Source organism: Rhincodon typus, chromosome 33, assembly GCF_021869965.1.
Source record: "Rhincodon typus isolate 14 chromosome 33, sRhiTyp1.1, whole genome shotgun sequence".
Lineage (NCBI taxonomy): Eukaryota > Metazoa > Chordata > Chondrichthyes > Orectolobiformes > Rhincodontidae > Rhincodon > Rhincodon typus.
This window is the reverse complement of record NC_063364.1, coordinates 8,556,267-8,584,246: the sequence shown is the minus strand read 5'-3', so window position 1 is coordinate 8,584,246 and position 27,980 is coordinate 8,556,267. Positions and strand designations below refer to the sequence as shown.

General features: G+C 40.3%; 1 protein-coding gene and 1 long non-coding RNA gene across 4 annotated transcripts in view; one reads left to right on the top strand and one right to left on the bottom strand.

Moving 5' to 3' along the window:
* Positions 1-507: 507 nt before the first annotated feature.
* The window catches only part of zgc:162879 (ras and EF-hand domain-containing protein), a 38,331-nt gene continuing 10,858 nt past the window's right edge, over positions 508-27,980 (bottom strand). The window contains exons 6-17 of one of the 3 annotated variants that reach the window (XM_048616082.1): positions 24,928-25,043; positions 23,164-23,232; positions 21,492-21,573; positions 20,447-20,526; positions 18,320-18,500; positions 15,557-15,676; positions 14,261-14,405; positions 11,188-11,269; positions 10,422-10,536; positions 5,079-5,198; positions 3,787-3,863; positions 508-927 (exon numbers count right to left, since the gene is read on the bottom strand). In XM_048616082.1, the coding sequence (XP_048472039.1) occupies positions 819-927; positions 3,787-3,863; positions 5,079-5,198; positions 10,422-10,536; positions 11,188-11,269; positions 14,261-14,405; positions 15,557-15,676; positions 18,320-18,500; positions 20,447-20,526; positions 21,492-21,573; positions 23,164-23,232; positions 24,928-25,043 (1,296 nt within the window). In that variant the 3' untranslated portion in view covers positions 508-818. Of the gene's footprint in view, positions 928-3,786; positions 3,864-5,078; positions 5,199-10,421; positions 10,537-11,187; positions 11,270-14,260; positions 14,406-15,556; positions 15,677-18,319; positions 18,540-20,446; positions 20,527-21,491; positions 21,574-23,163; positions 23,233-24,927; positions 25,044-27,980 lie in introns of all 3 variants that reach the window. The other 2 variants (XM_020521613.2, XM_048616083.1) reach the window with 2 other exon arrangements.
* Positions 4,596-27,970, top strand: LOC125486813. The gene is made up of 3 exons (XR_007265441.1): positions 4,596-4,645; positions 24,340-24,471; positions 27,713-27,970. It is a non-coding gene; the product is annotated as an uncharacterized LOC125486813 (long non-coding RNA).

Below are 27,980 nucleotides of genomic sequence, written 5' to 3'. Positions count from 1 at the left end.
GCCAGTGAGGATACAAAGATTTCCAAGGCTCCAGCAATTTCCTCCCTTGCCTTTCTCAGTAACGAGGATCTGTGAACTCTGATCTTTTCTTCACAGATGCTGCCAGACCTGCTGAGCTTTTCCAGCAACTTCTGGTTTAATTCCTTGCAGTCTTCCCAAGTCTGCAGCAGTGTACAGTAACTAGGTTGATCAGTTTTTTTTAAAAAAAACCAAATATCCTGGATTTAGTCAAGAGTGATAGATACTTGGGATATAGTTAGAGAACAGCAACCTGGGATGAAGCCAAGCAGTAATCCCATGGAGGGAGATAGTGAAATGTGAAATCAGTAAATTCAGAAAAAAATGACTTACCAGTGGGGATTTAAAAAGATGCTTAAGGAGAAAGAAGGAAGTTCAAAAAAGGTCAAAACAAAAAAAAACTCAGGTTTACTGTAAACCATTTTATTTCAGTTTCTAACCCAAGAGCTTTTACTAAATAGATGTCATTTCAGAAAAAAAGTAAACTCCTTCATTTTACAAAACGTTTATTTTTTACATTGCTTGCACATTTTTAAAGTGTCGTTTTCATATCAAGGTAAAATCTATCACAAAATAGAATAGGTAACATGTTCCTCAGCTCGAATATATACATTTCAACCTATATACCCTCAAAAATATACAGTATTAGCCATTTATTGGCCATTAAACAGACGCTCTCAAATGAGAGTAAAATTTCGCTAAAGAAAAAATGTGATAGCATTATTGTGAGCAGACACAAATCCCATGAATTATCTGTGTCTTTAATAGGAGGTCAGCGAAAGATGACAATCCAAGGATTTCTAGTTCTGTGTTTTGCAGCAGTTCTTCAGTGCCTTTTTCCCATCTGCTGCTATTAGCTTTGTCACCGGTTGAACACTGTCCCTGATTTTTGCATTCTTCTTGGCTTCTCTGCATAAAAAAAGAGAGACATGAACAAATTATGTTGATGTGCACCGTACAGACATATCAAGTTCACCCCACTGATTTACATTTCAGTTATTAAGATTAATTAGTGCGGAACATCGTTTTGACACTTGTACTGGGTATGACTCGTTATCTAATGCATACAGGGGTCCATTGTGGTTTTGTTCTTGCTGGCTGGAGATAGGTTTTTACGCTTCAGCTATTTTTGTTTTGGCAACAAGACCAGGATTCAAATTTGAGTTGCTACAGCCTGGTCGACAGTGTGCAACAATGGCAGAACTTGAAGTTTGTCTGTGGATTTTGCCTCTGCCCGAGAGGCAGCACCCAGCCTCACGGTGTAAGAGACAGCCATCTGCAACTCCTCAGGGAGCCCCATTAAATCCCTCAGGAAAATAAGGAAGAACTAACAACGTGAAATCAGTTTTAACATCCTTCATTTTCTCAATCCTAATTTATAAACTCACCCACTGATGTCAGGATTTCCATTTCCAATTGCTAGCCAGTGAGTGCAGACATTGCACAAGACTTAGCTATGAATGTCACTGATTAACATACTTCACTCTCAAATAGTAGCTGCAAGAGCAAGGCACCACAAGACCAAAAGGATTAGTATAAGTGGATCTGTATCCTAATGACACTTGCTCAATACGTACTTTCTTTAATAACTCTTACCAGGGTAAATATGACAATTCCATTATTTTCTGGACATTCTTCCCCCCTCCAGGAAATTGTGTCTCAATGCAGGAATACCATCCCAACACAGGGATTATCATAGCCCCAAAAGCACTAAATTTAAATCAAAACAGTGAACTCTCCCATTATCAACACCTACCTTTCTCCTCATCAACCAAGACCAGATTATCTGCAGTCAATTCAGTTGCAAACACACTTCCACACAAACTGTATGCCTAACAGTGAATGCATCTCAGAATTGATGCAGGAGCAAATCACTGCAAATGCTGGAATCTGTACTGAACTAAAAAAAAATAAATGCTGGAAATCAGTGGGCCTGTGGAGACAGTCATCTGGACTCAATGTTAGCTTGCTCTCTCTTCCCACAGATGCTGTCTATAGAGCATAGAACATTACAGCGCAGTACAGGCCCGTCGGCCCTCGATGTTGCGCCGACCTGTGAAACCAATCTGAAGCCCATCTAACCTACACTATTCCATTATCATCCATATGTTTATCCAATGACCATTTAAATGCCCTTAACATTGGCGAGTCTACTACTGTTGCAGGCAGGGCATTCCACGCCCTTACTACTCTGAGTAAAGAACCTACCTCTGACATCTGTCCTATATCTATCACCCCTCAATTTAAAGCTATGTCCCCTCATGCTAGCCATCACCATCCGAGGAAAAAGGCTCTCACTGTCCACCCTATCTAATCCTCTGATCATCTTGTATGTCTCTATTAAGTCACCTCTTAACCTTCTCTCTAACAAAAACAGCCTCAAGTCCCTCAGAAGACCTTCTCTCCATACCAGGCAACATCCTGGTAAATCTCCTCTGCACCCTTTCCAATGCTTCCACATCCTTCCTATAATGCAGCGACCAGAACTGTATGCAATACTCCAAGTGCGGCCGCACCAGAGTTTTGTACAGCTGCAACATGACTTCATGGCTCTGAAACTCAATCCCTCTACCAATAAAACCTAACACACCGTACACCTTCTTAACAACCCTATCAACCTGGGTGGCAACTTTCAGTGATCTATGCACATGGACACCGAGATCTCTCTGCTCATCCACACTACCAAGAATCTTACCATTAGCCCAGTACTCTGTATTCCTGTTACTCCTTCCAAAGTGAATCACCTCATACTTTTCCACATTAAACTCCATTTGCCACCTCTCAGCCTAGCTATGTCCCTCTGTAACCTGCAACATCCTTCCGCACTATCCACAACTCCACCAACTTTGGTGTCATCCGCAAATTTACTAACCCATCCTTCTACGCCCTCATCCAGGTCATTTATAAAAATGACAATCAGCAGTGGCCCCAAAACAGATCCTTGCAGTACACCACTAGTAACTGAACTTCAGAATGAACATTTCCCATCAACCACCACCCTCTGTCTTCTTACAGTTAGCCAATTTCTGATCCAAACCGCTAAATCACCCTCAATCCCATGCCTCCGTATTTTCTGCAATAGCCTACTGTGCGGAACCTTATCAAACGCTTTACTGAAATCCATATACACCACATCAACCGCTTTACCCTCATCCACCTGTTTGGTCACCTTCTCAAAGAACTCAATAAAGGTTTGTGAGGCATGACCTACCCTTCACAAAACTGTGTTGACTATCCCTAATCAAATTATTCTTTTCTAGATGATTATAAGTCCTATCTCTTATAATCCTTTCCAACGCTTTACCTACAACCGAAGTAAGGCTCACTGGTCTATAATTACCAGGGGTGTTTCTACTCCCATTCTTGAACAGGGGACAACATTTGCTATCCTCCAGTCTTCTGGCACTATTCCTGTAGACAATGACGACATAAAGATCAAAGCCAAAGGCTCTGCAATCTCCTCCCTAGCTTCCCTAGGATAAATCCCATTTGGCCCAGGGGACTTATCTATTTTCACACTTTCCAGAATTGCTAACACCTCCTCCTTATGAACCACTGATTTCCAACATTTTTTGTTCGGAAGTAATGCAGATGGGTTGCGAAACACTTCAAGTAGTCCAGAGACAGTGATAAGGAATGATCTATAAAGAAAATTCTTCATCTTTCAATAAGTTGCTTGTGTTGTTACCCAAACAATTGCAGCAGTTAGAATAGACTCATTCTGCTTATTTTAATGCCTTAGAACTGTACAGTTAGAAGTGAACTTACCTGGCCAAATGCAGAACAGCCTCCACCACATTGGTCCCATCTTTAGCACTTGTTTCACAAAACAATGCATTGTAAGTCTAGGGAAAGTCAGAATTGTTACAGCACAGGAAAAAAACTAATCAGTTCATTGAGTCCATTTCTAGTCATCACAAAAGCAATTCAGCCAGACCAACTCATCTGCCTTTTCCGCTCCCCCCCCGCCATAACCCAACCATTCTTCAGGCATTTAGCCAATTTTCTTCTGTCGACCATAACTGAATCACCACCATTAGATAAAACATTGTTAACATCCAATAGGTTCTCATGTCACCATCGTTTCTTTTGCCAATCACTTTCGATCAGTCCCCTCTGGTTTATGATGCTTCTGCCCACCAAGCCAGCACCAATTCCTGTTACTTATTTAGACCCACTGCTTATTGCCGATATGTGGTTTCTATCCCTTTGTTTGCCTCCCATTCATGTGTCTATCAAGATATGCCTTAAACATTGCTGATGTGCCTGCTTCCACCACTTCCACTGGCAGTGCATTCCAGGCACCCACCGCCCTGTGAAAAAAACTTCCCCCTCTCACCCTGAGCCTGTGCCCTCTTGTAGCTGACCTTTCCATCCTGGAAGAAAGCCTCTGCCTGTCTAGATTCTGAATACCTCTATCAAATTTTCTTCCATCCCTAAGGAGAACAGTCCCAAAGGTTTTGGAGTAAATTTGTAGCTCGGGTTGTGGGTGTTGAGGTTGGTTGGCTCACCGAGCTGGTTTGTTGTTTCGCAGTTTCTCGTGCCTGTCTCTGCCTAGCTTGTCCCAGGATTTTGGTGTTGTCCTAGTCGAAGTGGTGGTTCTCCTTGTCCACGTGGATTGAGATGAGTGAGTATTGTTAGTGTCTTTTTGTAGCGCTGTCCCAGCTTCTTCAATTTGTCCTTATAGGTAAAGTCCCTCACCCATGTATCCTATTTCAAATAATTTCCTGTGCCCTCTCAGAAGCCTTGCCATCTTTCCTAAAGATGTGGTGCCTGGAACTGGCCAGGTTAACAGATTTATTTGTACACAGGTTAATCTACAATCTACATCACAACTACTATGAAAAGGTTAACTCAATGTCAATGTGAAACCAGACTGCTGGACTAAGTGTTCTCAAAAGCAGCCATATGATCATAACAACAATGAAAATGAACTACTTAAACATCATTTACCTGAAAAAGAGTTCTGTATTAGTGCCAGTTCGTTTGGAAAAAGTTTTAAAATTTCATTTCTAGTTTGTGTTAATGACAATATATATTTATAGCACGATAAATCTCACCATTGCTAGTTTCTCTCCATGGGCAGTCAGCACAGTGCCACGCTGTGTAGGAGACATTTCATTTCTCAAATCTATTTTATTTCCAATTAAGATAATTGGCGTTGGGAAGTCAGTAGAACTCTGAAAAATACATTATGTATTTGTCATAAGCATATTACTGAACTGGTTTTGCATGCCCATATATAATGAAACCTGCATATTGGGAGGAACCAACATGAGCTGTCGATGCAGCAGGGAAAAAAGCAGCTCCCTATTTCACCAAAACAATGTGTCACAGAACTCACTGTTCCCTCTTGTTCATCTGCATGGTCATATTGGGGTCATAAAAACACACATTTGAAGGCTGTCTATAATTTGCAGGGTCTAAAAAGATTTGAGTGCCTCTTTCAAGTTATTTGGATCAATCAAGAAGTATCTGCTTATACAGGTTTCACCATATAGAAGATTTTTGGAAAAAAAAAGTTCCTGATATTAAGTCATAGATTTGTTTAAGGGAACAGATCGTAAATAGTTTTGTTGCACTGGTGACAATAGTATCATGTATCACCATCCTGGTTCAGGCAGGGAGTACTATGCTCCACACACCAACACAACACGAGAGGGACATGAAGTTTCATCTGGTACCATTTCATCTTCAGGACATTCTAAAAGTACCTCACATCTTACGGATTACTTCTGTTACATAGATAAACTTAGCAACCAAGTTATAGAATGCAAGATGCCACTGACAGAAAATTTGATAAAATGTAACTTTCTAGCCTTGGCACAAGATCTCCTGCCCAAGTAATAATGTTAAGAATTCATGGTTGATTTCAGATTTGAGCATGCAATCTAATCCAGCATTTCAGTTAATGCCCCACCTGCCCTCTCAGGTTGACATAAAAGGATCTTAGAATCATTAGAATGAGCACATTGCAATAGCAGCACCAGCAAATAGCTGTAGCTCAGCAAACATTTTCTCTTCAGCTGTTTAATCAATTCCAATTCAAAACCACTCGAATCTGCTTCCACTGTACCGTCAGAAGTACGATCAGGATTCTAGCCACCTGCTGTGCAAAAAGGTTTTCTTTAAGTTGCCTTTAGTTCGCTCTCCAGGTCTCGGGAGCTAAGTCTGCTGGTTTTGACCCGAGGGGGACATTGGCGTGTAGGTCGATTCTGCCCTCACTGGACATCCAAGTACAGTGTCGAACACTGGAGTCTCTGAAGAGTGAGCAGGAACTGACCTTTTACTTCCACTGCTGGGTATCCAGGCAAACTGCACTGTGCTTGATATCATCCAACTCAAACTAAACTAGTTCCAAACAGAACAGCATGACCCTGGAAGCTTTCTCCATTAGTAGAAGACCTTTAACACACAGCAACAGGAGCACTAGTGTAAAAATAGATTCATCCTTTCTGACCCATCTGTAGCTTTTGCACATTTGTACATCATTGCATTCAATATCCCATACTTACTGTGCAGCTGGGTGGGACTTCTCTTCCCCAATCCCATTCAGCTAGAGGAAAGCAACCCTTGCTCCTCCAATCTATCTAGCCATGTAACTAAAGACCTCTATGCATGTAAATCTTCTCCACACACTCCCCAAAGCCTTCACATCCTTCCTGAAGTGTCAGGGAATTGGATCAATCCTCCAATTATAGCTCAATTAGTGGTCAACATGATGTCCTTGCTCATGTTTGATGATTCTATTTAAGAACCCAGGAATGAAATTCACTTCCTTTAAAAACCTCCTGCTCAACTTGCCCTGCTCTCCAACAACTTATGCACACATACTCCAGACCTCTGTTCCATCATGTTTAGAACATCACCATTTGTGTCACCCCTGTTCACCCCCTCTACAAAATTCATTATGCTGCATTTCTCTACACTGAATTTCATCAGTCTACATCCCCTTGAAAGTGATCACTACCCTTCTCTCAGTTCACTAGTTACAATTTTAACGTCACCTGCAAATTTTACAATTGTGAATGTGCACACAAGGCCAAGTTGCTGTTATATTAAGGGAAACAGTAAATCATGTACCAACCCCTGCAGAACCCTCTAGCCCAAAACGCAAACTTAGTCACTTCTCTGTTCTTCAGCCAAGTTTAATCCCAAGCAGCCAGGTCCTCTTATTCACCAAGGTTTAAAGCCGTTGACAACCTCATTATGGGATTTCTCAAAACACCTTTTTGGAAGATTATGTAAACATCAGCCATATTACTTCATCAATCCTTTCAAAACCAACTCCAGCAAGTTAGTCATATACGATTTGCCTTTAACAGGCCCAGGCTGGCTTTTTATTTTTTTGTTTAATCTGCCATTGTCCAGCTGACTATTAATTTGTTCTCCAAAAGCTTTCCTCCACCAAGGTAAATTGATTGGCCTGTAGTTGCTGGGTTAATTCTTACACCCTTGCTCAAAAGGATTCTCCAGTCCTCTGGCACCAACTTGCCATGCAAGGCAGATTGGAAAGTTATAACCAGCACCTCCGCAGTTTCCATCCTTCAACAAGCGTGGGTCTATTCTTGGTGGTTTATCAAGATCTACACACCTCCAGCCTTTCTAATGACCTACTCATCAAATCTTAGCCCATCCAGCATGCCAACTATATCCCGTCCCCACCTTCATTAGTGACTTTGGTAATATCTTATTGTTCGTAAAGGCAGATACAAAGTATCCATTTAGCACGTCTACAACGCCCCTGCCTCCGAGGAACCTTTTTAGTTCTGAGTCAGATTCATTACTCCTCTTATTTTTACTATTCATACATCTCAAAAATTAAAATTCTGTTTTGCATTGGCATTAATCTCACGGCACAATTTGAAGTATCCTGGACAATATCAATTTGTCAAACCAATTTGACGTGAGATTATTTGACGATTGTGCTGTTTGTCTGATCTTGCAGTGTGAATCGTTTAAAAAGAAATTTATTTTCAAAAATTAATTCATTAACTGTTGAGTACTTTGGGATAGCCTGAAGATCTGAAAAGTATGGTATAAATACAAGACTCTCCTTTAAAATGTCCAAATATTGGATTTTTTTTTATAGCAATTGCTCTTAAAGTGTCAGAAATTCCAGGTGAAGGAGGACATCATGGAAGAGAAGTCAATTTTACATCTTGAGAATAGTTTAGGAAACCCTGGTTACTGTCACTAAACACTTAATCAGTTCGATTTATCGCTACCTGTATTGCATTGTTTTGGCAACTCTACCCTGTGTTGCGTGTTTATATTCTGTGTTTTATATCTTTATATACATCACACAGCTATGCTGTTACCTACACTGTAGTAGAGTTCATAATTATAGTTGAGGAAACCACACACTTTGCACAATATTAGGCACCCATTCTAATCTGCTAGTCACCCCATTCAGAGGAGAAGAGTAGGTAAGATAATCTCAGGAAACTGAACATTTTAGAAGAATTGAAAATTATATAGAGTTAGAGGATGAACAAAGAACTTCAGTCAGAACAAGAGCATTATAATAGTCATGGATGATTGGACGAAATCAAGGTAAGGGTAACGTGGAAAATGCATTTGCAGAATTCGTTGGCGATCGTTTCTAAGAGCCATATGTTGTAGAACCTACCCAGGAACAGGCTGTTTTAGATCAAGTAATGATGTAGGATTAATAAGGGATCTGAGAGAGAGAAGGATATTATTGGGGCAGGGGGTGATTTAGTTTGATGGAGTGTAAGATAGGTACCCAGGGTCCTCGACTTAAGGTAAATTACAAAAGTTTGACAAAAGCATTGTTTAAACCGTGCTAGGAAAATAGACCAAGTTGAAAGTCGGTGGAGGATCAGTGGCAGATATTTAAGCAGATATTAGCTCAGAAAGAGAGAGTTCTGGTCAAAAAGGATGATACAGTGAGAAGGACCATGGATCATCTGTGGTGAACAAAAGTTAGTCAAGAAGACCATCCAATCAAAAACTAAGGCATACAAAATGACAAAAACTCATGGTAAGTCAAAGGCTATTGAAATCTACAAAAAGGAAGAAACAACCATTGGCAGTACAGACTTGATAAGCCGAAGGGGCCTCTTCTGCACTGTATGATTCAAACTCCCAAATTCTCTTGAGCTTTTTGGACGCGTACAAGATAGAAGCTAAATTGAATGTGGAATCCTTGGAGATCAGAGGATGAAATGGGGAAAGAAGAGAAACGGCAGATAATTTAAACCAATATTTTGCTTCATTCTTCAGAGGAAGACACTGTAAAAATCCCAAAGATAATCAGATAGTTAAGGAACGAAAGGGAGGAAATGTCTTGTAACAGTATCTATCAATTAGGGCACAGTGTTTGACAAATAAAAGCGGCTGAAGGCAGACAAAGATCACCAGAGCCTGATGTCCTGTATATAAAAGGTTTTAAAAGTGATTGCAGAGATAGTAGAGGCATTGGTTGTAATATTCTAGATTACATTGGATTCTGGGAGGGTTCCAAAGATTGCAAAATCACTAATATGATGCCTCTGTTCAAGAAGAGAGGGACAGAAAGCAGGAAACTATAAGCTAGTTAGCCTAGCATCTGTCATTGGGAAAATGACAGCGTCCATTAAGATTGATATAGTAGGACAGTTAGAAAAGCTAATGCAATCATAGTCAATGTAATCTAGTGAAAGGGAGATCATGTTTAACTAATTTGCTAGAGTTGATAAAAGAAGACCAGTAGATGTAATGCATTTTAATTTCCAAAAGATACTCATTGAGGTATCACAAAAGATTATTACACAAGACACCAGCTCACAGTATTAGGGGTAATGGATTAGCACAGATTCAGGATTGGTTAACACACAGAAGGCAGGGTTTGGAGTAATGGGCTTTCTTAGTTGGAAATACATAACTAGTGGAACGTCACAAGGATCAGTTCTTGGGCCTCAATTATTTTCAAACTGACAACAACATGGAGGCAGAGGTAGAATATAATGTATCCAAATTTGCTGACATGGAAAAAAAATATAGGCGAGGGGACATTTTACAATGAGGGACACAAGGAATCCTTAAGGGGATATAGACAGGTTGAGTGAATGGCAAAAAAAAACAAAAAAAAAACCTGACATATGGAGTTTAAATGTAGGAAAGTGAGAGGTCACACAATTTGATCGGGAGAATCAAACCTGGGACAGATCAGCCAAGGTCCTGTTGAACAGCAGGACAGGCTTGAGGATCAAAATGGCCTTCTACTGCTATTTCTGATGGAACTACAAACAGATAATGTAATCCAAGAGGAAGCTTGATCACAACAGTGGCTTAAGTGAAGGACCATATAAACTTGAAAACACCCACTGCCAATAACAGCCTAAATGGAAAACCAACAGCAAAGCTGAGAAATTTTGTTCAGTCAACAAGAGGTGTACCTTAATTTCGTCAATCCACTCTCGGACATTCAGAAAACTATTCTCTGAAGTCACATCGTACAATAATAACACACCATGTGCTTTTCGGAAATAGGATTTGGCAATACTGCGAAACCTGACAGAAAAAAAAAAGAAAAATGCTGTGGTCACCACTGAGCATTGGATCTACATGGAAATGGATTCATATTGTAGAGAGTCAAAACTGATTTATCCATATTGTCCACCTACAGCAAGCAGCATTGTTACAGATATGCACTTTAAAAAAATTGCTAAATTAAAAGAGGCAGTGACAAAAAAGGTAAAACATGGAACAAAGTTGGTATGACCTGCGCTCAATTCTGCCTGACAACAAACTTGGTTGTAAGGGTTAGAAGGCTTCATTTACTGGGAACAATGTATGTGCAGATTTCTCACCGAAGCAAAAAAAACCTTTGACCAAAAGTCAAGCTTCTCCCATAGAAAGAAAGATAACCCTTAAAACACAAAAGGGTGAATTTTCATCTTCACCACAGCAGAAACTTGCTATCACCCAATCGTTTCTGATAAATTCACTTACTCATTTTATTTGAATGAAATAGACCAGGTTCTGTTGAAAACTGGGATTGGTACAGTTCTAGCCTGATCTGCAGCCTCCAGTTGGGCAACTTATTATAATAATGGAGATTTGTGACACGTTGGTGGAACAAGTAAGTATTTTGTCATTTACTCTATGTTTGTACGCAAAAGAACAGCCACTGGGTTTCTCACTTTAAACAGTCACCTTTACCTCTCCTGCCCAGCAGTGTCCCAAATCTGTAATGTGGCACTTTCACCATCGACCAATAACTTCTTCATTTGAAAATCAACTCCTAGAGACAAACAAACAGATTATATTGATAAACAACTGCCAATGCTAGAAAAATCAAACAAAAAAAAAAAAACAGAAATTGCTGGCAAATGTCAGCACATCTGACAGCACCTGTGGATAGAAAGCAGAGTTAACAGAGTCCAGTGACCCTTATTCAAAAACATTTCTTTCAAAAGTTCTAATCCTAATGTTGAAAATAAAAGTTTAAAAAAATGAAAAGTTTACTAAAATATGATAGATGAGATCACTAACATGGTCCGTATAATTGGGCAAATTATTCTTGTAAATGGGGACATAGCAGCGTAGCAGGCATTTCAACCTGAAGAGATTGCTCAGTCATTTAAATGATCATGGTTGATCGCACTTCTACGCCTTTTACCCAGACTATCCCCATAATATATTTGTCAAGTCAGAAATTTATTTAATTTCTACTTTAAACATACTCAAAGATTGAGCTTCGATAGCCCTTTGAAACAGAATTTCAAAAATTCACCTCTCAGTTTAATGTATTCTCCTAATCTTGGTCCTAAATGGCACTGCTTTTTTAAAAAAAAAATAAATAAATAAATAGGGTAAATGCGGTTGGGTTGGAGAGCCTAGAACCAGAGGGCACCCTATCTATCTCCAAGTATTATTTTCTAGGGTTCAATGAGATCACTTCATTCTTTGAAACTCCTCAGAACACAGGCCCTGTTTGCTCAGTCTCTCTTCACAGGACAATCCCAGCATTCCAGGAACTCCTTTGGTGAACATTGGTTGCATTCCATCCAGGTGGAGGAGGAGTATTAATTCTTAAGTGGGAATCACCAGCCAGCCAGCAGGTCACTATCAAAACAGTGGGGAGGATACTTCAGCGACTTATAATGGTTTTGATACAACAGAGTGGTTGCTACAGCGAAACATTAAGAGTTGTGGGACTGGAATCAGATATAGATCAGGAAAGGACAGGTTTCCTTTCCTAAAGCAGTTAAGTTTTTTCATGACAAGGAGAGACTTATGGTTACTTTTACTCATGAGTTTCTATTACTTCTGTTAAAAAAAATATGAACACAAATTCTCAAATCTGTATTGTGATTTGAACTCGTGTCCTGCTGCATTCCTAGCAGTGCTAGTGGACTAAACTGTCCCACCCAAAGTTTAAAAAAAATCTTGTGACCTACAATTGCCAGTTTTGCAATCATCCTGTGACTGAGCTTACAGTCAACAGAGAAACAGACCCTTCAGCCCAACTCATCCATGCTGACCTGGTTTGCTAAACTTAACTAGTCTCATTTGTCCATGTTCGGCCCGTATCCCTCTATGCCTTTCCTATCCAAATGTCTCAAAATATTGTAACTGTACTCACCTCTACCACTTCCTCCCCTTAATAATATTTCCAACTCAATCCATTCTGGAATAAAATCTAATGAACAAAATTAGTTTGGTATAGGTGAACCCCACCCACACGAATAAAGTAAACTCCTGGGCTAACAACTTCTGGCTGTTGCTGTCGGGGAAAAAAAAAAAAAAATCCCAAAACATGTGGCAATTCAGTTTGCTCAACAGCAAAGTAGGATTATTGTAAGGGTCTAAACTAAGTCAAATTACATTTTATATTAAACACTTTCATATTAATAAAATATACAATTAGCAGAATATAACATGAGATAGGAAGGATAAATGTCCCAACTTTAATCTCAAGTTCCTGATTGCCTAGAAACAGGGTTGGTAAAGATGAAAACCACTGAGATATGGAAAAATCTGGGGTAACTTACCTTGTATATATTTCTGTCCCAGCAGAGGGGAACAAATCATTCTCATTTCTGAGAATGACATCACTGGGTAGAGCTCCTGGAACAGTTGAGGTACATTGGTGCTACGGTAATGGGGCATTGTGTCACTACATCACTTCCTTCATTTTCCTAGTCTTCACTAGGCCCACAGGAAGTTGGAAAGCATGCAGAAGGGTCCAAAAGCAGATGGCCACCTGAACAAGAGGCTGCACTTTTATGGCAGCTCAGCGGTTAGCACTGCTGCCTCACAGCGCCAGGGACCCAGGTTCAATTCCACCTTCGGGCAACTATCTGTGTGAAGTTTGCACGTACTCCCCGTGTCTGCGTGGGTTTCCTCCCATAGTCCAGAGATGTGCCGGTTAAATTGTTTAGCTATGGGAAATGCAGGTTACAGGGATGGGGCAGGGGTGTGAATCTGGATAGGATATTCTTCAGACAGTCGGTGTGTCGGACCTGCTTTGGCACCATAGGGATTCTATGACTTCAGCAAAATAGACCCATTACAAAGGCTCGAGCCTGATGTTATCAATGGGTTCAGGCAGTCTGGGGCAGATTTTGCTTTAAAGGTGTGCTCTATCAGACTTGTGCTCTGGTTTGCGAAGAGGTTCGTAAGAGTTAATGAATCTACGAAAAGGGTTAAATAAGGTTTTCTATGTTCACAATAGAACTAAAAAAAATTTAAATGGTGCATTAGGCTCATCTGGCTTTAAAAAAAAAACCATTATCAGCAGGAACCTTGTAGAAAGTTTTTGGAAACCATTAAAACTTAACTGGTTAGGAGACAAAGTGGAGTCGGGGTGAGGTGGGGGCGGTAGTGGTGGCAGAGAGTCAAGAATGAGTGGAGAATGAAGAGAGAACAGAATAAACAGGCAAGGGCTAGAATAACATCAATTGATCCCGGTCTGTCTGACTGAAGATAGACACAATAATCTGTTATCTCCTGTTCTATCGAATTGTACTGGCAAATTTGAAATTCACAGAAGTTACTAAGATGTATAAATGGATGAATTTCTTGTATTCAGGAGAATTTTTATTCTAGCTCGTCTACAGTGCAGGTTTTCCCTGCACATGCTTAAATGATCAAAAATCTGTACTTAAGGCCCCTGTGATCGATTATTAGAAGGAGCCATGCCCCAGTAGTTTGTGAACATATTGAAGGCAAGTCCACTTCAAAAATCATTATTTTAAAGTCAGGCAGTTGCAAAAGGTAAATATCTTACCTAACGTAGTAGGAATATGCCCTTTGAACTCATTCATACACAGACGCAATAAAAAACTGGATTTTCCTGAACCAGCATCCCCAGCAAGGACAAGTCTGTACAGTGGGCCATCTGGTTTGGCGTTCTCTACTGCATTACCCGTGTTCTGAAAATACAAACAACACATTCATTGCTGAATGCACATCAAACCTAGATTCTTTTAACTTTCCTTTTGTGAAGTTTAAAGTCCGAGATCAGAATAAGTAACAATATTGGAATTCTATCACCATTGAATTGCCTTTTTAAAAAAAGGAAGCGAGAATTTCAATGAGATTAGTAGGTCAGAGATTAGGTAGGGCATCCAACACAAATGAGCTGCTGGTCTCAGTTAATTTCTCCCATTGATCGTGATCCCTTGAATCAGTGTAGGAGATGAAATATGGATGTGTTGTGATCATGTGCAGGGATACAAGTGGACAGTAGCGGGATGATCTGCTCAGGGCATTTTACAGCAAACTCAAAAAAAATGTTGAGTCATACATCATGCAGCTTATATTTGGATGTTCCAAGGAATGCCCAAAGTTTAACAGTCTGGAAATGAATAAGTGATTCTGAACACTTCAGAATTCTCCCCGCCCTGGAGATGGTGAGTGGGGGAGGGGGGGTAAACAGGGGACGTAATCTGACCAGTTGGCCCAAGAGAGATACTTACCCCTTTCCTACCACCTCATCAAATTAAGTCCTGGGTAATAAGGTTCACTTGGGCTCTCAATCCAGCCTCGATTAAGGCACTTTGGTGGCTAATCAATGGCCACTTAATAGATTTGCAATTTACAGTCACTTGCATTTATGAAAATAATGAAGTGTGTATAAGTCACCACATTTGGTGCCATTTTAATTACAGAAATTATAAAAATAAATAATGGAGACAAAAGTTAGTCTTCTGTTCGCTCCACGGCTCCTGGGTTTCTGCAGTGGCTACAGGATGCCGCTTCCAAAGAGTGGATTACTGGATTGCTGTAGCCGACAGCAGAGCCACTGCATCACCGCCATAGCAAGGAGGGACAGACCCGACCAACCATGTCACCGATATTGAAGCCGCCCTCTCACTTAAGGGACTCTGAGTGGAACCTCTCTTTTCCCCTCTCAACTGGTCAGAGTTGTTAAATTTCAATTTTTCTCCTCCCTCAGGAGGTCACATGGTTCTGACTGGGTTGGGGGTTGGATTGGAATATATTGTGATGCTCAAGGTATCGGCATAGTGTGTGGGGAAGGGCTGGATGGAGGGTCTTTTCTCAGTCATCACTGGGGAGTTACCTTGGAGGTGAATGCTGGCAGACGTCTCCTGGAAGAGGCTATCGAGCTGGAACGGCTGACGGGCCGTGATGGTTTCCGGATTCCAGGCAATCCATCCACCTCAGATTTAAACTCTGGCATCTAATAGGAACACAACCAGATAAATATCCAACTGTCCTGGTCCACACTATACGAAGCAGAGAGATCATTACAAACATCAAGAGCACAACAGAAATATATTCACTTCTTACAAGATCACATTTCCTTTGGCCACTATTACGTGAATCCCAATGTTTTTCTAACGGCTTCTTGTCCCAGAGTGTTTTCCTGAGCCTAGCTCAACACGTTCAGTATCTTGTCTACAATTACACCTCTAATGTGCTAAAACTGCAAGTGAACGGTATCAAACAAACTTTGGACGGTGATCTAGATAAGGTGATAAGGATGGTGATCAAACGCTTTGTCAAAGTGATATATGTTCTAAGGAGCATCTTAAAAGATGAGAGATGGAGAGTTAGAGATAAATGTCTAGGCTACGTCTATCCTATGTCTAGAATAATTATCTTGGTTAGCTGAAGGTACACAGTAGTTGATGTTGGAGCACTGAAAATTGTACATTTAGAAAGGATTGAAATTGAAGCAAAGACATGGCTCTGGAGGAGGTAGAGAGACAGGGATGGGCAAGGCCATGGAGAGATTCAAACAAAAGAGGATTTTAGACTCAGTGGTGGACTAGTCACTAGTGAGCACGGGGAGTAAGAGATGATCAGGACATGGGGAACGTTGAGGTACAGGTAGCCGGCTATAGGATAGGTTTAGCTTTATAGAGGGTTGACTGAGACAGGAGTGGACATGGAATGACTGTGGAAATAAAGTGAATGGAGGCAGTTTAGTGATTGAGGGGTTGAGAGGTTGAGAAGCTCAGCTCGAGGTCCAAGTTGTGAACCATATGGTTTGAGGCGGGGGGATAAGGAACATGTATAATGGTACACATCAAAACTAATGGCTTTGATCTTCAAATATTTAATTAGGAACAAGGACCTAAATCCAGTTGTAGAATTACATTTGAAGTTTACATTTGAGAAAAAAACATCTTAAAATTGAATGTGTTAATCCTGGGTGCCCCTCACCATTTGCCTGAAAACAATAAAGACCTCATTATAGGAAGAGCCACAAATGCAAAATGATCACAAACTTGCCATAGCTGTAAGAGCACCCTACTTTGATTGTGTGCAGAACCAGTTTGCATGGATAATATTGCATAATTGAATCTAGGATTTGGGGCCGCTAGATTTTAACCTCGACTGTTACATAGTTTTACAGAAATGTAGAAGTTCATACTCAGGAGGAGTTACCTGGAAATGTAGAAGCAGGCAGATGATCGAGTAACATTTATATCAAAATCAAAATCACCCAGATTTGTTGGTTATGAAGTGTTGGTGCTATATGTACCTTCAAAAAAAAAACAAAAAAGGGACCACGTGTTGCATGTATTCCATGTTGCAACTCTGCCTGATAATCTGCAAGTTGCTGACACAAAAATCAATTGATTTGCTCTCGTGTTTGCCTTAACCTACATGTTAGACTGTTTAGAAATAATCTAACGACAGAATTAATCAGTCCCGGAAATCAACTAAAAACTAGACCATTAGCATTAACACGACTATTTTCTGACAAACCTAAATCTACAAAATCAAGCAGATTCCAAAGATACAGCTTACCGATATATAGCAACTCTTCAGAGTAGAAAAATGCGAAGCTGTTGTATCTACCTTGTGACTAGTGACAGATTTTTGCAACTGGTTGTCATTAATGAGAGAAAAGTTTGAACAGCTTTTGTATGAAACCTCTGAGCGAATGCGGAATTGTTCATGTCCTGGAGTGAGGCATCTCACTGACCAGTTAAACATTACTTCCCCTCCCTTCAGCAGAATTTTTTTTGATCCTATAATTGCTGGAAGTGAAAGCTCATAATAAAGGGAGACAAAGCTGCTGTGACCTTGGTGATCAGTGGGGTGAAGAGCGTATTCCTGAGTTAAAGGATTAAAAAATAAATGGGAAGCACTGAAAAAAATGTCAACTAAAGGAATGAACACAAGGGAAAACGAGGTGCAGAAAGAAATGAAAGATGACTGATTGAGTGAAGAAAAAAAAACAGCAGAAACATAAAACAAAAAAGTTAACATTTAAAACATTCATTCACTATAACAACATAATCTCCCTGTAAAGTGAGTCATATGCGAGATGACATTTTCAAAAGATAATGACAGATCAAAAAACTGTCAATTAACTTATGATAATTCAACAGGCTTCATTTTATCATAAATTGCTGAGCAACTCATTTTTATTAAATTTAGTAGATCCTTGTGATACAACCTTAGCCACATGTACTAAAATCTCTTCATTCATCAGTAACATACACTGTTACTCCACCAAGGTGACCATGCTAGCTGTGAAAATTAAATTCAAGACCCACAAACCTTTGGACAGGACAGAATAGCACACTTATGGTCAGAAAGCATGGTAAATATGACAGATAGCAGTGGGAAAGAGCAAAGAATCGAAAAGAAAAAAGTTCCCCATGGAATCCATTGTGGAAAGGAAAGAATGCAACACTGGAGAATTTCTTCAGCTCAGTTTGGAGGTTCAAATAACAAACAAACACTCTTGAAACTCATCGTCTTTTGAAAACTACAGAATTAGCCCTGTTTGGGGGCAGGGGGTGGGGGTGAACACTCCAGAATGCCTGTAACTCAAAAAACCCTTCTAAACAGGTCAGCTCACCTCAGCATCTGATGCCACGTATGAGTAACTGTAGTGCATCGTTTCATGAGAATCATTGCTTCCATCACTGTTGTAATCATCCGAGGAATAATCCACCATGTCCTGAGACGTGGAGACACCGCTGTCCAGGTATCGGTCTGCCCAGTTTGCCACTTCAGAAATCCTCTGTCTGGAGTCATCACTATTTAAGATCATGGATTCTTCATTGCCGTTCAAAACACTGCACACAGAATTACATACAATATACAGCACAGAAACAAACCTTTAGAATCAACTAGTCTGTGCTGGTTTTGATACTTGATCCCATTTAAAATTTACCTCATCAACATTTTATCATCTTTCTAAATCCTTTTCTTTCACATCCTCTAGTTTCTACTTTCTTCTTTTCTCTTTAATTGGATCTCTTCAAAATCTACCCCGTCCAAACAATCTGCTAATTTATAGACCTCAGTCAGGTCACCTTGATGTCTTCTCTTTTTTAAAGAAGAAAACCCCTGTTGAATCTCTCAATGGCTGTAATCTCTCAGTTTTGGTACCATTACTGTACTTTCTCTCTCCTCCTCCTCCTCCTCCTCCTCCTCCTCCCCCCCCCCCCCAATGAATTTACATCCATTTTTCATTATGAAGTCAAAACCTGCGTACGATACTACAAGAGTTCAATACACATCAAATACAGATTCACCAATTTTGAACTCTACCCTCCTAGAAACAAACCCAGTGCTGTGTTTGCACTTTTAATTCTATTTGAAGAGTGCAGATTAATACAGGCCACATCGGTTTCACCAATTTCATTATCACATGCAACAGGTTAGAAAAGAAACAGTTCTTACAATTGGGAATTCTGGTACATCAGAAAATGCCCTTGACTCCTATGACCAGGACAGAGTTCAACTCAGACAAAAGGGGTTGAAGCCTTTTTTCATTGACTGGATGTAAATAAGCTTGGGTATTACCAAATCAAATCAACAAGTTTGGAAAGAGGGTACAGGAATGCAATAAATGAAAGCCTAATAGTGAGGACCAATCTCATACAGATCTCTATTTATAGGCCTCATCTCTGGCCCTCTGCTTCACAATAGCTCAACTAGTCCCTATATACACATTACTTCCTCTCTTTCTCTCCAATAAATTTATTTACACAGTCTAGCTTCTGTTTCTGTATCAGCCCCATATACAAATATGTATCATGCCCAGATGGGAATTCTGTATCTTAACAGAACTTCACCCAGGGTGAAAAGGGCAGAACACCAGTCTGACAGCTAGTTCTGAACCCATGTCCTTTTTGGGGGTGAGGGCTGACAACCCCACAGTGTATATTCACCATTAACCTTATTTCCACTACAAACTGGCCTGACTTTGTCCAGCTTTACACCACGTAAGCTATTTGTAAATTTGCTGTGTTTGTCCACCCTACTTTTGTTTTCCTCTGTTGCCTTGTTAGGATGGCTTTTTGCATGAGTTAACAAGAACCAAGAACCAAGAACCAGAACCTGCATTATTCACTGCTCATTTAACGTGACTACCAGCAACTGGAAACACCAGTTAGAACATTATTTTATCTTGTACTTTTGGTTTGCTTCTCCTTCATTTCCCCAGAACAGGTAGTGCACACGTTACAAAAGGTTAACATGCAGGTAACAGCCTGAAGACTAATGGGATACTGATGAGAGAAATTGAGACACAACATCTTTAACTTTTATGTTTATACGGGGTTCTGGTTAGACTGTATCTTGAATACTGCATGCAGTTTTGGTCTTCTTAAAAGGAAGGACACCAATGCTTGGAGGTGGATCAGAGAATCCCTACAAAATGCAAGCAGGCCATACTGCCCATTGAATCCAACCCAAACCCATCCCCTTACCCAGTCACCTGTGACCCTGTATTTCTACATTCATCGACACAATGGGCAATTTAGCATGGCCAATCCACCCTAACCTGCGCATCTTTGGAGAAGATTTACTAGATTGATACCTAGAATGAGCAAGTGCCCTATGAGGGTAGTTTGGACAGACTGACAGTTTGGAATGACATTGCCAGCCTACTACGTCTCCAACGTTTTCATTAGTTTCATATTTTCAACAGTTCAGCATATCTTTACTGAAATAATAGCAACAGTAGTTGCCATACCTGTTGTAGCCAGTGTCAGCTACTCCATTTTGTATTTCTGATTTCATTCCTCTCTCCAGAACAGATCCATTTACAGAGTACTACAATTAAAAAACAAGCCAACCCTTTAGGAATTATTTTTTCCTGAAACGCCAGACAATTAGTAAGACCAGATGCCAATATTTCGATAACAATAATAACAGTAATCAGTCATTCATCACAGCCTTTAGGGATCTTTTGTTTTACACATGGGACATGGACATTGTTGGATGACCAGCCCATTCCTAGCGCCCTTGAGGTGGTGTTGTGATGCCTTCTTTAACTGTTGTAGTCCATTTGCTATGGGTAGACCCACAAGACCATAAGGGAAGGAATTCCATGATTTTGACCCAGTGACACTGTAGAAAGAGTGATAGGTTTCCAATTCAGATGGGGAATGGTTTGAAAGGGAACTTAAGTGGAGGTGTTCCTATGTATCTGCTGCCCTTGTCCTATTAGTTGGTGGTGGTAGTGGGTTTTAAAGTGTGCTGTTTAAAAGGAGCCTTGATGCATTTCTACAGCATATCCTGTAGGTAGTACACACTGCTGAGCATCGGTGAGGGAGGGAGTGGATGTGGCACCAATCAAACTGGTTGGTTTGTTTTGGGTGTTGTCAAACTTCTTGAGTGTTGTTGGAGCTGCACCCATCCAGGCAAGTGGACAGTATTCCATCACACTCCTGACTTGTGCCTTGTAGATGGTAGCCAGGCTTTGAGGAATCAGGTGAGTTACTCACACTACAGGATTCCTGACAGAGAGAAGATGCCAACGTGCAAACAAGTCACTGCATCTGCATCGCACTGGTTCAAAACAAATTAATGAATGTTCTGACAAAAAAAAAAGTTTTTTTTAATTTCTCCTTTGCATCTACAGTAACCTCTTTACCCTGCAACACTGCCATTATGAACTGTTGCTGATAAATTATTTTATTTGAACAAAATTCGGATTCTTCAGTGATTTCAATCATCAGGTATTACTGCCAGGAAACAAATCAATTTTGTAGTCAAGTTTCATTTTTAAAACATACCTTATTTTTATTGGAGCTGTGATTCCTTTCCAAAGCAGTTCTTAATCCATTATTACTATCGTAAAGAGCTTTGTTGGCCTCTCTAAAAATACAGAGAAGGGAAGGTTAACAACAGACCATTGAAAACTCTGATTTCTCTAATCTATTCATAAAGCAAGTTGTTTTTGACATGGACAATAACAACATGCATTTATCTCAGTTCTGAATAAAGGGCTTAGTTAACTGATTCTCTCTCCAGACACTACTTGACCACTCGAGTATTTTCAATTTTTATTATGCATTTCAACAGCATCTTTGGGATTTTTACAATGTCAAAGCATTTCACAAAAGAACGATCAAACAAAACCAGACAGGAGCCATAGAGAAATATTGGGAAAGGTGACTACAATCTTGGACAAAGTGGGTGATTCTAAAGGAATGCCTTAGAGAGAGGGGAAAAAACAAAATGGTGACAGAAAACAGGAACAGGAGTAGGCCATTTGGCCCTTCAAGCATGCTCTGCCTATCAATAGTGATCATGGCTGATCATCCAACTCAGTTCCCCGTTCCGGTTTTCTCCCCATACCCTTTGATCCTTCAGTCTCAAGGCATCCAATGTTTTCTTGAAAACATTCAATGTTCTGGTCTCAACTGTTTTCTGTAGCAGAGAATGCCACAGGCTCTCCACTCTCGGGGTGAAGTAATTTCTCCTCATCTCAGTCCTAAGTGGCCCACCCTAAATTCCTAGGCTGCAACCCCTAGTTCAGAACTCCTAGTCAGCAGAAATATCTTTCTTTTGTTTACCCTGTCTAGTCCGGCTAGAATTTAGAATAGAAATTTATTGTCATATGTACTTTTACGTGAAAAAGTTTTAGAAGTCACCCCACCACAGCGCCTACAATGACATTTTTTTTTTTTTTTTAAAAAAAACGTAGTGTTAAGTTAAGACAAAACTCACAGTTAACAGCTCCTGGGCTTGGGAAAGCCAATTAAAGGAACGATGGAATACCCTGAAGACGCAGCCAGGACAAGACCGTCGTGCCAGGCCACTGGAATAATGATGAGAACCCCTGATGTTTTTCTAAACTCCAGCAAAGAGTCTAAACCAATCCAATATCTCTGCGTAGTGCAGTTCTGCCATCCCAGAAATTAGTCTGGTAAACCTCCACTGCACTTCTTTCAGAGGGGTTTAAGGAGGGAATTCAAGAACATGGATTTGATAGCTGAATGCAGAGGAACGCTGAAAACTGACGTTTTGTCAGAACGTTCAAAACAACCTGCGATTGTACTTTGCCAGTCTCATTTCTGATTTTTTTTTTCTTCTTCCTAAAGTAAAATCTAAAGTGGTGAATTACCCAGAGACTTATTTTTAAAAAAAAAAATGTAAAGTGAATTGTATGGCACAGTAGGGTATTGACTCCTACGCACTATCAGGCAGCCACCTCCACATTGCATTGCTACAGCTACTCAATGTCATTTCTACCAGCACAGTGATTGCCATGAATTAGCTGTCGTGCAGTCAGATTGTGAGGAAAAAAAAGCAGAAAAAGGACAAAGTACACAATAGCTCAAACAAAAGGAGTAACATTCCATTTTATCTGAAAAGAACATTTTAGATAAATATTTAACAGTCTCAGTATACATTTCTAGGCTGAAAAACAATTTTAAATCCTTCAAATAAAATAGAACCTACTGAAGCATCTGTATCTGATTTGTGGAAATTTCATTCTCTTCAGTTAGTTTCTGGATTGTTTCCTTTGTCCTGTTGAGGAGACAATTGTTAAAACAAAGCTCAAATGGAGTCTTTCCCCTGCAACAATAGAACTCAGTAATATTGTGTGAATAAGACTGGATATCCCCCCCTTCTGTTTTAGGTTAGGCTGTTGCCTGACGTTAAAATGCAGGACACACACACCATCCTGGTGAAATTTTCAGAAGGTATTGGACTCCCAAGGCTTAGATTACTGTTCTTGACTAGTCACTAACTAAATGATCAAGTTTAACCTTCGTCAGGAATCACATCTATGGTTTTCAATGCATTTTAACAGCACTGAGCTGTTGACACAATTCCTGCACGGCAGAAGAACTCATTTTTCTGGTGCGTGACTCAAACAACCTTTTTCAGAAACTCAATTATCCAAAACAAGGCTTTGCTAAGGACTGCTACCAGTTACAAGATCTGTGGGAGCATTTTATAATGACACCGCTCAGACGGATCTTTTCAGCAGAAGATAGATAAATACAACATTAAAAATCATGTTCATGCAGTTACATTGAGAGTTCAATGCAGTAAAAATTCCTTGGATTAGGAGTTGAAACAAAGTGATACTGAAGTAAACGAGGCAGCATTAGGACTTGTAACCATTAGTTTGGTCTTAAATGAACATCTTAAAAAAGTAGGCGAGAGATAGAGGGAAAGGAAAATCCAGAATTGCAGACGTGGACAGTTAAAGACTGAATCAGTTGCCCAGTCGAATGATGAAAACTGGGGACACATACCATGTTGTGAGTCTCCTAACAGCAAGATGACTTGGCCACAGTATTGGAAGTGAAGTCAGTCAGGATTTCACAAAGGAGCGGGATTGAAGAAGCGTATGTGTGTGCGCGCGCGCACGCAGCGGCAGGGAGGGGGGCGGGAAAAGAGTTCAAGCTTGGATATGAGCAATAGTGTTTTCAGTAAATGCATAATTATGTAGGACAGTAAAGTGCTAACAATGACAGAAGGTCAAGCTGTCTGAATCAGGCAGAATAACATTAGACCAAACCTTCAGAGTTTGGAAGGTGTCTCGTGCTGCCCAAGAAAGCAGGAAGACAGATGCTCTGCTTTATTCAAAGGAGGTCAGTTGGATTTTGCCTTTCCTCTCGACAGAGGGCTCCACAGGATGATATCCTGCCCACCTAGATCAAGAGGGCACCTGCTCCAGAGCCTGGCTGTGGCGATGGAGGACATTGCTGCTGCTCGCACAGTAACCCCCAGGATGAAGCAACACCCAGAACTATGGTAGGTGTTATTGGCAAAGTGGGAGCCAGCAGGGAGTCTTGTGGGACAGGAAGGCCGTTAGTGTTGCAAACAAGGACATGGGGAATTCAGTGCCACCCCATGCCCCACATCAGTGTAAAACGATCATGTACAAATTACTGCAGATTGAGGGTTGGCCTCCTTTGCCCCACAGACAGCCCACATAGGCTCTTCCTTTTGTGTTCTCCCTGTTACGTATCCTACATAGAGCAGAGATCCCCAGGCAGGATGATTAGTGGTCCTCCATGTTTGTTAATTGCCCAAACAGGGGTCATTAGTAAAGACAGGGTGGTCACGCATGGGTGTGGAGGCAGGACACTGACACCCCAACATAATCCCCCAGGCCTCCTTCCACACTTCATACAGGCTCAAAAGACTCCCTCTGTTGCAACGTAAACCTCAATATTTGTTAAGTTGAAGGAAAGATTACTCATTTACCGTTCCTGATCAAGCAGACGATCAGCAAGCTCATTTTTACATTTGTCCAGTCCAGCTTCAAGGATGGAAATCTCCGTCTGGCTCTGAAGTAGGGAACTTCTCAAATACTCATTCTCCTGCAATAAACAGTTACAAAAATGCAACACAAATCTCAAAACACCAAATAACACAGTAGCCACTCTTGGAAATTACAGATTCCAGTCCCACGCCAGCCATTTGAGCACATGGACCCTGAAACGTCAGCCCTGAGAGAGAACTGTATTGTTCAGAATGGCACCTTTCAGCTGCCATGTTAAAACATCCTTCCCAGGTGGAGGGAAGAGTTACACCAAAGAAGGGGAAAGCAATATCCCAGTCCATCTATTCCTCAATAAAAACCGTCACTAAACAGATCATTCAATCATAGGTACATCACTGCTTGTGGGAGCATGGCAAAGTGACTGATGCATTTCCTACATTACAATATTCACAGTTCAAAACACTGTTGCTGTAATGCATTTTGCAACACATGAAAGGCACTACATAAAATGATGACAGTCTCAGTGTAGAATGGTATTGATGTTTAAATGAAGGAGGATTTGAACTCAGAGCAGGTGTCTATCACAGTGATTATGTATAATGTTTAAATCTGCCTCACCATTAATTTTAACAATCAAATTCTAATACTCCACTGGTTTTGTTTGTCCAGATTTAGGATTTATCCAATGAAATTACAGCATTTACTTCATAGGAATACTCTAAAATTTCAAACAGGGTAAAAGTAACTGGAATGCAAGTTGGTGCCAGTTATTGGGATAGATTAAAGATTAGAAAATTTTATGGCACCGATATATACTATTTGGCCAACTGTGCTGCCTCAACATTTTTTTTTCCAGCTTAATCTTACTTTCCAGCATTTCGTCTGTGAGCACTTAGATCGAATACTTTATAAACAGCTTTAGTAGGCCAGGTGGTGGTGTTGACTACCCTGTATTAGAAGGTTTAATGAAGTTCCATTCATGGACTCAAGTTACGAAGATTTTTTGCAGAGGTTGAACATAAACTAACACGCACAAATTGTTATAGCAGGGGGTGGTTTGGGGTTTAAATGGTTTGCATAACATAAAAGAAATCTCCAATGGTAATTGAGAAATGACTACATTGCTCCACAGTAGCTGATCTGAGAATCATACGATTTGGAACAGGACCTTCAACCCATTAGGTCTGCAATAACCTAAAAAACAAACCAGGCCATCAAATATCTACAATAAACCCACTCTCCAGCACTTGGCCCATAACCTTGACTTCAATGACATTTCAGGTGCTCATCCACAATTTTTTTTTTTTTTTTTTTTTTTAAAAAAAACATTGAGACACTTCCTGCCTCAATTAATCTTCCAGGAAATGCATTCCAGATCTTCAACACCATCTCACAGTAGTGGGGGCATTAAAGTTGCCATGCTCCCACAAGCAGGGATGTACCTATGATTCAATGATCTGTTTAATGACAGTTTATTGAGGGATAGATGGACTTGGATATTGTTTTCCCCTTCTTTGGTGCAACTCTTCTTTCTTCATCTGGAAGCGAAGACAGGACAATTGTTGTAACATGGCACCTGGTCCCCTTGTTACTGAACTTTCAGCTAAGGGGAACATCCATTTCCTATCCACCTTGGCTCTACCTCACAATCTTATACATCTCAAACAGAGTGCTCTTGTGGTGCAGTAGCAGATCCTGGAGGCCTGGGTACAAGTCCTTCCTACTCCAGAAGTATGTAATAACATCACTGAACAGGTTGATTCAAAAAATATCTGCACCTCAATCAGTTCTCCTTAACCTTCTCTGCTCTAAAGAAAATAACCCAAGCTTATCCAGCCTCTCTTCATAGCTATTTTGATCCATCCCATGCAACATCCTGGTGAATCTCCACTGTACTTCCTCCAGTAGAGTCACATTTTTAATACATGTCCATAAATCAATGTGTACATTAAAACATATTTATCTGAATAGTGATGTTCCATGCTCCAATGAAATTGCCAATCATTGTATAGCATTGCAAGAACTGTGCCTTTTGTTACAGCACTTCAGGCTGAAGGAGTATCATTGGATGTACAATTTATGATAGATCACCACATCTCACTTGGGCAGATTTAGTTAATTCCAAAAGATCAAAAGGTTTTGCCACTGTCCAATACATCTTTGGCTCCAAAAGCATCTTAAACAAAGGCCTCTATTGTTTTGTTTAAAATCATAGAGAATGCTTTTTGGGCTTTGAGGAACAAGCTTTGAGCCTAGGAATTGGTTATTTATCTGCATTGTCTTGAAGACTGAAAAGTTGCACTGAAATTATGCTTTTGATCTGGAGGCAAAGCTGACATTTAAGTCACTGAATCGTACAGCGCAGTATGAAGCTCATCATGCTCAAGTTAGCATTTTGAAAAAGCTATCCAATTAATTCCACTCAATGACTTCGTTCCCTTAACCATGTAAATCTTTCCTTGGAGTCTAAATCCAATTCCCTTTTGAAAGTTACTTATGAATCTACTTCTCTCAATCATTCAGGTAGTGCATTCAAGATCATAACTTGCAATGCTAAAAAGCAAGAAAAAAAATTTATCCCATCTCCCCTCTGATAAAGTCACCAAATGTAACAAATTTGGAAATAACTCCTCCATTCAGCCTCACTGCTAATGTCAAGCAGGGATATGCCAAATTTATTTTGGATCATCAGTTTATTCTGCCTCATTGCCAGCTGCAAGCCCTGTGCATTTGTTCCAGTAAATATTGGTTTTAATCTTTCAACAGTGTGAAACAGCTCCTTCAGGGACCATGACAACAGGCTGACCTGAAAACACTTACATTCTTGCACCAAAGTCCTTCAGAAGCAATGAATTTTAGAAATCTAAAAAGGGTCACCAAGACAACAGAGCTTCAATGCAGGCACAGCAAGGAGTGAATAGTGTCTATTTTCCACCTTCTGGGGAGAAGAAAAGCTACATGTACGCAAGAAATCATTGTTTGGATTATATTAGCTTTAAAAATAAAGCCATAATGGTCGCAACACTCACGCACA